The 12,544-nt window shown below is 30.8% G+C and overlaps 1 protein-coding gene and 1 non-coding gene across 3 annotated transcripts; both read right to left on the reverse strand.

Annotated features, from left to right (window-relative positions):
* Nucleotides 1-1,030: 1,030 nt before the first annotated feature.
* LOC110601625 (ubiquitin carboxyl-terminal hydrolase 15) lies at nt 1,031-9,061 on the reverse strand. Of its 2 annotated transcripts, none has more exons than XM_021738829.2 (13): nt 8,961-9,061; nt 8,031-8,437; nt 6,109-6,941; nt 5,890-6,032; nt 5,677-5,765; nt 4,270-4,355; nt 4,014-4,176; nt 3,776-3,899; nt 3,463-3,620; nt 3,258-3,342; nt 2,616-2,828; nt 2,075-2,136; nt 1,031-1,910 (listed from the first exon to the last, which is right to left on the reverse strand). In XM_021738829.2, the coding sequence occupies exons 2-13, from the start codon at nt 8,327-8,329 to the stop codon at nt 1,310-1,312; spliced, it is 2,856 nt and encodes a 951-aa protein (XP_021594521.1). In that variant the 5' UTR covers nt 8,330-8,437; nt 8,961-9,061; the 3' UTR covers nt 1,031-1,309. The 2 variants fall into 2 exon arrangements, with proteins under 2 accessions (XP_021594521.1, XP_021594522.1); XM_021738830.2 differs by lacking the exon at nt 8,961-9,061 and adding an exon at nt 8,818-8,940.
* Nucleotides 9,062-11,324: 2,263 nt separating this feature from the next.
* TRNAR-UCG lies at nt 11,325-11,398 on the reverse strand. Its single transcript has one exon. It is a non-coding gene; the product is annotated as a tRNA-Arg (tRNA).
* Between the last annotated feature and the right edge of the window lie 1,146 nt (nt 11,399-12,544).

The raw sequence follows: 12,544 nt of genomic DNA on the forward strand, positions 1-12,544 counted from the left end.
TTCGTGCTGGGTTGGGAGTATCGCTCGTCAAAAAGCTCAGATTCTCAAGAGAGTAGACCAATTTCTTCTTGAGCCGCGTTTAAAAGGGAGAGCACAGTTTACCAAATAAATCAAATTCAATTATCTTATTAGGTTTTTGAGGGAAAAAAAGTTCAATCTTAAATTATTAGTTAGGAAAATTATAACAAAAACAGCCAATTTTTCTATTAATTATATAAATTATTCACTAATCAATCATTTTTAAGTTACACGTATTAATAATCGAAATAATTGAACGTTTAAAACTCAACAGTTCTGTTTACAATTGGCTATTTAAGTTATCAAGAATTCAATTCAGTTTGGCGAAGAGAAATGATAGTGCATAAAATAAGAAAATTGTTACCAATATTAAAAGGTGATTGCTGACGATCAAGAAAACAAATAGATTTGAAAAATCAGAAACCGAGAAAAAAAAAAAAACAAATAGATTTGAAAAACCAGAAAAGGAAAAGCATTCGGAGATTTGTATAAGCTTGGTCACCAGTATTCACATTTTGGTTAATTCAAATCAAAACTAATCAAATCGAATATTAAAATTTTAATATTTATAAAAATTAAAAATTAAAATTTTAATATTTATAAAAATTAAATATTAAAATTTTAATATTTATAAAAATTAAATTCAACTGATTTGAATTATCTCAGATTTTTTAATAAATTTTTATTTTTTACACTTTACTATTTTAAAATTTAATTAAAATATTTTAACTTTAATTATAATATAATCCCTATATTATCAAAAATAATATACTATTACTAGTTCGATTCAATTTTTTTATTAAAATTAAATCGAATCAAAATAATTAAAATTTTTAAAATAAAAATCAAACTAAAATAATAAAAAATGAAAGTAAATTTCCATATTAATTCAGTGAAAATAATTTTTTCGATTTGAATTTAATACTGTCACATGAAATAATACTGCTCCATGAAATATAGATATAGACACCGTTGCTGGCATGTGATGTGAACCAAACAAATAAAACACAAATTTTCAAATAGAAAAATATCATTAAAAGAGTCTCCACATGCTAACACTTTACATTTTCAACAATTAATTCTAAATGCTGATAAGAATGTTTCTTGCCTTGGGTGATATAAAACAATCACAATGCCCCATCTAACAAGTATACAAAAATTTCGAGGCACAGATTCCACCTAGCTAAGTCATCTGTTTTATCAGATGGGATCTCCAAGCCTATAATTTACAATGGCCAGAAGTTCGATCAAGGCCACATTTTTGGATAAATCCCATATTTTTAAAGACATGTTAAAGCAATAAAGTAGGAAACTCAGTAGAATTACTGACCCTTTTGGAACTATTCCCTCTCCATAACCCTTTTGTAGAATGGGTTGACAAGAATGAGTCTAATACATAGCCGCTTTCCTCCAAGTCTGAGATGAACTTAGTCTGTGGCCTGCTACTTGAAAATGTTCTACAGCAAAAAGTGTTCTGCGAGGATGACTGTGGAGGATACAAGTTATTGAAGATTGAGGATAATGTATCTGCGTTGCATGTCTCGGTGTAATCCACAGTACTAAAGGAATCTCTGCTCTCAGTAGAGAAAGAAGCCTCATCTGAGCTTGTAAAGAGCGACCAATCACTTGATGTAGCATCAGAGAATTCCATTGCTTGTGCAACGTTTCTGTTTGTGCTCCCCAGAATCCCATTGGTGTGGTTGTCAAGACCAATACCTTTTTTTGGTTTGAGATCCAATGATGGCTCTGTGCCAAGAAAGTGACTGCTTGATTTGCCATGTCCCTTTCTTGAAGGCTTCTGCATCCGTGATGATGAGCAGTGTCTTGCAGATGATGAAACTTGTTGCTGGATAGGTTTCTCATAAAATTCCCTCTGAAGGCGAGGGCAGGATCTAGGAAGAAACATGAATGAAAAGTGAAATGAACCATGGATGGCAAACTCAGACATACTACATCAGTAAATGGCGTAGTTGCATTTCTAAGAAACTATGGTCGAGAGAGGAGAGAATAGTTAAAAGGAGCAAAAGTTAAAGGGAATTTAGGCCCAAAAGTATACCTCATGTAAAATAGAATGTATGCTCCCTCTGACATCACTTGGCTCATTGGCACTGGATGAACCTGTCAAGGAACCATGATCCAAAACCTTGAAATCCTAACTCATTAAACAAGGAACTGACAAACAAAATTAAAACCATAATATCAAATGTCACCGATATTGTTAAATCTCCATATCAACCATTCAACTTTAAAGGCAAGCAGAATAATAAATAAAATAATGAAGATAATTTACGACATATGTCTGTAGTAAAAAAAAGGGATAGCAGATACTTACAACATCGATCGATCAATGTAAAAATATAGCATGTGACATCAATGTATTTATAAGGTTACGCATCCATGTAAAGTGCTTTTCAGATACTTATAATAAATAAAACTAAAAGAAGCATTGCAAACTCATTAATACACAACTGTCATTCATTCTTCCAAAAGATCACTTCATCGGTGGGCTTATATTTATGTGTATAAAATATAACCTTGCTGAGCAGTTATGTTAAGAATAACCACCAAAAAGATATGAAATGATGAGAAAGATTTACCTCAGTGTCATCTACCCTGAACCAGTTTCCATGAAGATCCTTTACATATGCCACATAATGCCCAGAAAAGGATGCATTCAATGTATCCAAGTGCACCACAACAGCATAGAGCATGTAAAGAGGAGGAATATCTTCCGTTCCAGTCATAAATGGGATCATATCCAGCATGTCAGGAAAAGTAATACATTTGTTTATCTTCCCATATTGTCCTCCCTGGTGAAGGAAAACCCAGAATCAAAGCACTAAACAAGTCTGACAATGAAAAATTAAAATCCCATCTAGCCAATAAAAGAACTGAAAAGCAGACATTCCAAGAACTATATCAATTACAAGATCAACCTAGATAAGCTTAAAATAAAGACATCTGTTGTTAAAATTCAATATCAATTTGTCATTCGGGCATACCCAGAGAACAATGCCTAGAAAGCTAAGCTATCTCCTTTTTACTTTATGTAAAACTCAAAGAAGATTAGGTGAATCTCATATCAGTCAGTTGTATAATTAGAACTCGTAAAACCAATAAACATCAAAACTAACAGTGACAGCTGCTGAGAATGCATGAACAAAGGTAGACTGTAGTTAGATTGACAGAGTTAGAAGTATCACAGTGAAGGCCTCATTGGCCAAATATACAAGTGCTACCTGGAATCGCTTCAAAACAATTGTCAGAATGTTTGGTGCCTCGTGTATGCTCAATTGCTTCCTAGCTCGGACATATGTGGCACACCTTATTATCATAATATTTGCAGTGCCAATAAGTTACTTACGTTTCAACCTCCACAGTTAAAAACTATTGTAAGATGAGGATATAATAACAACATAAAGAAAGGAGAAAATGCCATCACACCTTCCACATCTATACATGTTTTCACCATCCAATTCTTCAGGGGTTGTAAACTGAGTCAATGCATCTTCTAGTGACTCAACCCAACCGAATATCTCTAGCGTAAGGTCCATTATACTTTCATGTCGTTCCGACTCATGATGACATCTCAGACATTTGACCTATATAAAAAGGTAAAAAAAATAAGAAATAAAATACCAATCATGAGTATTATCAGTGAATCGATAGAAAATGAATTTTAAAACATAAGTGAAAACTCAAAGAACTTTTACAATGAAACTAATGAAAGAGTTTCAAAGAAGTAACTTAGAAACACCTTTGACCTAAGACGCCCACCAAAAGTATGTTGTATAAAAGTTGTTTCTTGTAATATGGGATTGACCTTGTCCTCGCCACCTTGCCCTTCCAAACATATGGCCTGCATTGATGCAACCAGAAGCCTAGACAGAAAAAGCTTATGAATACAAGCAAACAAAAGAATTGTAGGAATAATGTCTACAGATAATAAAATTTGGAAACGAAAAGAGAACATTGGCTTGTAATCTTTAGAAGACCTTAAAAACTCATGTGCATCTTCCTGACTTCCACCTCCAATCTGACAATTGATATTCTGCATATGCAAAAGGATTCTACTAGGAGACAGAGGGCCACCGCATTCTCTTAACAACATTACATGTTTCTCAAGTTCACACATAAGACACCAATCTTTCGCACAACCTAACAAGCACAGGACAACAAAAAATGAGGACATGCAGAAAAAAATTCAGATGTACATCACAAAGAACAGGGACAGAGAGGAAATAAAAGTACAGGCTCTTGAATGTGATCTACGAAGCAAGAAGATGACCAGTGGCTTTGTGCAGGTTAAACATTGAAGGACAGCATTGGCATAACAACTGCAAGATAGGAGCAGTGATCATTAAAAATGTTACATCCACAAAAGTTATATCAGATGAAGAAACAGAAGCCAGAAATTGCATAACCTATCTCTCAATCTCAAATGGCTAAAAAGGCAGTGATTGGTTACTTTTCTTATGCAGATAACAAGAAAGTAAAGAAACAATTATGATCTAGATTTTATTTAGGATATTTTAGCATTAGGGCACTTTCATCCTTTTAGAGTTCCATTTATAAGTCTATTCAAATGTATTTAGTTGTTGCTCTAATATTTTAAGTCTAAGGCCATTCTTGTAATTCTGAGATTTGCTGGAAAAAGTTTTCCAAAGGTATTGAGGAGGGTCTTCATTTTTTTTCTGCGTTGGGTCTTCATTTTTATTTCTGAGTTCTTAGTGATTAACACCATTCCCTTTAGTTTTCCTTAAACAGTGGATTGTTTTGTTTAGATTTTACAAAAAAGATTCTAACAAAATGGAACTTTTATATGTTATCATTCACCTTTATTATTTATGTAAAAGAATCATTTCACAAAATATTAGAAAAATGAAAAAAAATGTGACACTACACAAAAAAAATGTATATAAAATTATACTTTTTCATAAAAATTATTATTCCAAAATAATAACAATAAGTGGAATTAATTTTTTGAAAAAATATCAGACATTTATGTTTTTTATTTTGAAGTGTCTCCATTTTTATGTTAATCTAATATATTTTCCTCAAAATAATAGCTTCCCAAAATTATTTCATGTAAAACATATGAGAGAATTGTCAAGTTAAAATCTCTTCATAAAGCAAAGTAATCTGGCTTCTCATTTTTTTTATAAAAAATAATTATTTAAAAAAAGTAACTATAGTAGCCATCCTATAAGTATATCTAAACTTTATGCTAATTCAGTTTTAAAGTGAACAAAATTTTTTGTTTTTGTTTTTGAGTTGTTTGATGCAATTCTAACTCCAAAGAGTGTAATGCTCTCTGATGAGAATGAGGCCCAGCACCTGTTTGTGTGAGGCTAGTAGTTTATTTTGTTTCTTTAACTTTCTTCCTCAAGAAAATCAAGTCTGGCAGGTTATTTTAAGCCTTAAGGACGAGTTTTATAGACCCTAATTTCTAAGAGTCAAGTTTTCCCCAGTCACTCTGCATGATTTTCACAAATACACATAACCATGAAAAGCTGCCTTCTACAATCTACATATACAATTTCTTGTTGTCTTGTTCTTGTCTAATATGAAAATAAAATGCAATGTGAATAAAAGAAACATTAGTTCTCCTAAATTTGCAAACATTAATATAAAAGACAAAAGTGATGATAATGATACCTGTTTCCACAGTTGACAAGTCCCCTAGGTGACAAATTCACGGACTCACAGTTGAATATCTTAACAAATTCTTCATAAGGGAACAGCATCTGAGATAAAATGATTGCACACATAAAAAAAGATTCCAGAAACCGTTCAACCAAACATCATAATCAATATATTGATCAAGCTAAGTTCATAAACTCTTGAATTTGGTTGGAAACTAAACATTACTTTTTTGTGTGCACCATTAATTCCAGTAACATTCTGTCTACTAAGTCTCGTTGACCTCCTTACGCCCATCATCTTCACAATACCAACACCTGCAACCCCATTGCTTCCTGGAACAGGAATGGCATATCCCATTCTAACAGTCTCTGCGTCATAGGTGTCAAGTCAAAGGAAATTCAGCAAGAAAAATATATATTCAAAAAAGTGATCCAGTAAACCCACTTGAATCATCTGCAACTTTTGCCCTGCCATCTACTTCCGAGCATGATTGTTCTCCAAAAACTTTCATTGTTGACTTTGATGATTTAGAAATTTTGTTCCCCACAGGCTGCAACGCACATTTACCCTTTACACTTCCTTGCATAGGTGTTGTTTCATAAGAACACTTCAATTCCCCCATCTCATCATTAGAAGTATTTTCTACATTTGACAAATTTTCTCCATTCAAAATAATGCCCGTTTCAGTTTCATGCACCTTTATCCCATTTTTTCCTGAATGCAATGAACTCAAAGGTCCATGTTTGCTTTTTGATTCAACCATCTTCCCTGGTTCTCTTAAAAATTTAGGAATTACATGCACATAATGAGCAGTATCTTGCCCATTGACATACAGACCAGTGGTGTCGCCAGAAGAATTTATGCAGGCAGGCCTTGTTCCAGAAGTTTCTTCAGAAGAATCAAGTACAGCCATGTCATGTCTTATGAACATTTCTCTGTTGGATTTACAATAAACCCACTTTTCTGTGCTTCTTTTTTTCAGCATGGCCTCATGAGAGCCATCAACTACAGAAGAATTGGTCCAAGCAGAAACACCATCTATTATTGGAGGATGAACTGTATTCTCTGAAGGTGCATTATTCATCAAAGCTGACTTAATATGATACCCAGAGTAAAACGAGTTCAAGCTGTCACAAATTGAGAAACTTGAGGCCCTCTCTGGAATTGCGTCCTTGATTGCACTAGCATTAGGAGATGAGCATGAACTTGTAGTTTCCGACTGCTGGCATTCTTGCTTATGAACTTGTCTCCAATGGATTATTTGACATCTCCCAGAACTGCATGCACGCCATCAGCTTGAAAATTAAGAAACTTGGACGAGGTCGGTTCACTGGCTTAGAATTTAGGAGTGAGACAAATGTACATGCACATATCTTCACTTGTTTCCTCTCAAATGATAATAATAACACTAAGCTGGCCAATCGACACATGTTTAGTTCTGAAAATTCTTAAAAAGGAATAAAAGACACTTGCAGGCAGACAAAGAATACTAGTTCAGATTACATAAAATAATCAAAATTCCTAGTGACAAAAACTTGATGTAGATTGATAATATCCCTGCTTATATATCTCAGTTTCGACTTCCAATTTTCAGTTACTTGAAATGACACATAAGCATATTCAGTTCACCCAACTCAAATGTGTGAGCAAGTGAGTTGTCACAGCCAAGGATGAGATGACAAGAGTGAAATCTATTGCTCGACAGAAGAGAAGTTGAACACTTGACCAAATATTTAACATTCAAAAGACATACGTAAGCAACTTGCTAACTGCTGGACACTGGAAGCCACTTTTCCTCTTTATTATTCAACCATATCAACAATAAAAAAGGGAAAGCAGGAGATTTTATGGATAGTAAAAGATTCAATCAGCCAATTCCCAAGCATAAGCTTGATGGCCTAGTTTCTAAGGTAATCAATTTAACAAATCTCTTTGGTTATTTATTTTGCATTTGGATGGAGGGATTTGAAAATTTGAGACTTGGTTTGGCAATGTATAGGTACCTTTAGTTATTCATGAATTGAATTAGATTAGATGCATGAAGGTATCAACTTAACTTAGGCTGACTTTGAGATGACTACAAATTGTCTTATTTTCATCCACACTAGCATATCTAAATGCCATTCAAAATCACATTTTCCTCAACTCCATTCAGATAATTTGAACCAAAAAATCCCACCATTTGAAGTTTTTCAATTCCATCTACTAATTTATATATAAATAAATGAATTAACCCTAGAAAGCTTTGACTCAAGCATCTACAAATTAAAGTATGTGATGGATATTTTCTTAACCAGGGAAAAATTTTCCATGCTAAGCAAATTGTTCTAAATCTAATGCCTGCCACAAAAAGAAAAAGAACATACCAGTATCTAACAGACTTGCATCTCGAGCAGCGAGTTGTAGCTGGACTTAAGCATCTAGCGCAGACATGAATTCCATTCTTTGAAGGAGACACAAAAGGAAAAGCAGTTGCAGTTGCAGCGACAGTAGGCACTGCTTCTGCCCTAAATGACTCTTCAGTAGCCATATGAGCAAGCAAATCTATCCTCTCTCTTTTCTTTGCAGCCTCGCTCCATTTCCCAAGTAAAAAGTAAGCAACAAGAGGAAGCACAACCAAAACCAGAAACAACACAGGTATATCAGCTTCCCTTGGTTCAAGCATGTCCCCACCAGCATATTCATATCCAATTAGTTTCCTAAATCAGTACCAGAATACAGTTCCCGAAGCTATAGAATCAGAGCTAAATCAACAATCAACATCAATCATCCTCTGCAGTCACCCAACAAAAAATCCAAGTCATGATTCATACAAGATAGTATTGCAACCAAAACTAGGGGGAAAAAGGTACATTCCTTCATTCAAACGCCAATAATCTATGAGCTCACTTTAGACACTCACATCCAGCCCCAAAAGCTAACAACAGAGCGAGAGAAGCTCCAGTAACAGAATGAGAAAATTAAAATAAAATAAAATAACCGGCATTCCTCGCCACTGCCCACCCAGAACACATCTCTAGTTCAACATTTTAAACATTCCATAAAAAAGGCAAAACAAAGTATCCAAAAAAAAAAAAATCCAGCGTCTCCATGGGAAACCCTTGCACAAGCAAGAACCATAAAAAAGAAATCAACTTCAAAGAGAAATATAACCTGTGCATACTGAGTTGAAACAAGAAGAGCACTAATTCATGATTCATTTTGAGATTTAAGCTTTAAAATAAAAAATAGAAGGGGGAAAATTAGTGTTTGGGATCACACTCGCACCAAAATAAAGCAAGAAGAACACAACCCACCAGTGCTTTCGCCTCTTTCTTCAAAGATTCATTGACTCCTCAGACGGAAAAGGAAAAATTTAGCAGAACACTTCACAATTCACACAAACTTAACGTTTGGGTTTTCTTCAGATCTTGTAGCTTACACTTAAATTAGATATCCACTCTCCATACTCTTCCACGTGTCCGTATTGGAATTTGAAAATTTAAAAAAAAAATGTACAATTTTATAGTTAAGTAAAAATCATCTTAATTTTTTTAAATTAAGTTATTTTTTATATTTTATAATTTTTATTAAAGTCCGCATATATAAATTTATTAATTATTTTTATTTTTTAAATTAAAAATAAAATAATAAAAAATGAATTATTGGTTATTTTACTTTAATAATATAATTTCGTATTTCTTTTGTTATATTTTCAAACTCATTATAAATTTTTTTAACTAATTATATTTTTTCAGGTGTTAATATATATATATATATATTAATAACAATTAATTTATTTTATATTTAATAAAATACATAAAAAATATACAATTTAATTTTTGAATTTTAAAATAATTTAATTGATAAATTATTTAATATTTTTTAACTAAGTTGATATGTATCAATAGAAGAATAAAGATGGTAGGAAAAAAGTATATATATGTGTTGTGGCTATTTTTTAAGGTAAAATTACTATATATATAATACAGAGAAATTTTGCTAATTAATTTTTTAATTTTAAAAAATATATTAAAATATTTTTTATATTTTAAAAAATTAATTTATTTATTTATTTATTAATTTTTATCGGTAAATATTATAAAAAAATATTAAATACTCTTAATATGAAATAATTAATTAATTAATTTTTTAAAAATTTGAGAGATCAACTAATAAATTTTTTAAAATCATATTTAGTATTTAACAGAAAAATTAATAAAAAAATTAGCCAGTAGTGATGATCTGTGATCCAAAAAATAGAGTTTTATAAGAGTTCTGTAAACTTAGCAAAAAACTCTCTCTAGAGAAAGGCCATCCTCCTTTTATTTGTTTTTTTTTTTCACTAGTGACGTATAACAAACGGTCTATTATTGGGCCACCTCGGACATACGAGAATATCAGATCCCTGCCCCATGTGTAACAGCCCCTAATTCCGTCCGGACGCGCATGCGGATGGACCCACAGGACAGATGGATTGATCCCCTTCCTAATTTCGAATTGGGTCTGAAGATAAGATTAAAGTTTAGCCCAAATAGGATCTGTTTAATGGGTCGTATGGACTGAGTCGGTCTGATTGAGAAAGCTAATTGGAGTCTGGTCTTAAAACTGAGCGGATCGAACCTGCTTCATGCGGGAGACTTGAAGGCCTCTAAATAATGGTTTAGTACCATGCGCTTGGCCAGACCAAGGCGGAGAAATTCAGCGGGTAGATATTTTAAAATATTAAAAATATTTTAATATAATTTTTAAAATTGAGAGATTAATTAATAAATTTTTTTATTATAGAGATTAAATAATAATTTATTATTTTTTTCTAAGTGTTTACGTTAAATTCTTACTTTTTAAATATAATAAATGTTATTAAAAATGAATGCTCAATGAATAATTTTATTATCAATTGTATAACTCTGCAGTGAATAATAACTAAAATATATATTAATATAACTTTTAAAATTATAAAAATATTTAATTTTATTGTGAATTTGAAAATTTTGGAGATCTTAGTAGTTCACTTTTTTTTATTCAATCGAAATTTCAACTAACAAATTAATTATTATATATATAGAATATGATGAGCATTTTTTTTAAAAAATATTTATAGTGTATGAAATCATAACTTAAGAATTTTAAATTTTTTAATAGGTGTGATAAAATAATGTTAGGTAAAATTTAAAAATTTTTAATAGGACAAACTATTTATATTAAAAATATAACAGCTTTTTATACTTGGTGACTAATTTTTATAATTTTATTTTTAAGGTTTATAGATGTAAATTTATCAAAATATTTCAACTTACCTCACGATTATTTATTTAAATAAATTAATTAAAAAATAATTTATTTTCTGTGTGCATTAATTAGCAAAAAAATTTATAATTATAAATATTAAAAGCTTTTTTTAATTGAAAATTGGAGGTTGGCAAAGTAAAATTTGAAATATTTTAAATTTATTTAAATATACTTACAACTAAATTAAGTTTGTTAATATAAATAAAGTAAATTAATTAGTGGAAAATAAAGTGAAATACCCATTGTTTATTGTATGTATAAGGAAAGAAAACGAGGAGATAAATGAAAATGGACATTATCCTTCTTTATAAACTTTCTCTAAATTAATATTACTTAAAAAAAATAAAACTTATTTAATTTTTTTTATTTTGTTCAACAAAGAAAAAGCTCGACCACAGTGGGAGTCGAACCCACGACCTTTTGATCCGAAGTCAAACGCGCTAATCCACTGCGCTATGCGGTCGCTGTGTTGTTTGCTTAAAATTACATAATATGGAAAAAAAAGTTTAATATATATTGTTAATGGGTGCACATTTATTAAATATTATAAATTTTATTAAATATCCCAAATAAGGATTATGTAGTATTTAATAAATTTATACAATTTATTGTTGTGTCACATCAAATAATTTAATTTATTTTTAAATTATATTTAAAAATTCAATTAAATTTTGCATCATTTTTATAAAATATAATTAAACTAAACAATATATAAATAAATGGCTATTTATTACAGGAGTATTTTTTACATCGCTATGAATTAATTATGATTTTTTTAAGAAAGGAATATTAATTATTATTGGACGAGGACGACGGAGGGCTGGGCGCCTTTATATTGTACTTTATATACCAGCAATTAGCCGTGGTTGGACGCCCGTATAGATCAGCCAAAATTGAAAATGATTTATATCAACAGCTTTAAGGGATTGAATTCAAACCTAATTTTGATTATTAAGGGGTTGGCTTTTTATCCCTCTCCTTAATTATGTGTTAAATAAAAAATCAGTCTAAAATCAACTCATTTTTATTATTTCAAACTTAAAAAACTCAGTGTGGTCTTGTTAAATGAAATTCAAATCATAAAAATTAAAATGAACTAAAATCCAAAACAATATGATTAGTGATTAACCTAAAATCTTGATACCCAAAAAGTACCTCTTCTACAGATTAGCATAAAAATATTTATATATCAAAACAATTTTCTACAATTAATTAATGGATTTTTTAAAAATAAAAATTAGAAAAATAAATTTAAAATTTTTTAAATTTATTTAAATACAATTATCACCGAATTAAATCCGATAATACGACTTTAAATATTATATATGAAAATCATTTTAATCCTAAAATAAAAACACTTAAAAAAAATCCAAAACTAGCGTGGAGCTAACGGCAATCAGAAGCGCGTAATATTCAAATTAGAAAGAAAAGAACACATAGAGAATTGACGGACGTTTTCAGAAAAATAATAATAATAATAAAAGAAAAAAAAAGTGAAGACCGACGACGATAACTTGATGTTGATTCCCGATTCGTTTCTCCTCCCCTACTCCACCTTCTCGTGCCTTAATTCACCACATCAAAAATTCTCTTTTTTTTTTTTTTTTTT

Source organism: Manihot esculenta, chromosome 15 (assembly GCF_001659605.2).
Source record: "Manihot esculenta cultivar AM560-2 chromosome 15, M.esculenta_v8, whole genome shotgun sequence".
Classification (NCBI taxonomy): Eukaryota; Viridiplantae; Streptophyta; class Magnoliopsida; order Malpighiales; family Euphorbiaceae; genus Manihot; species Manihot esculenta.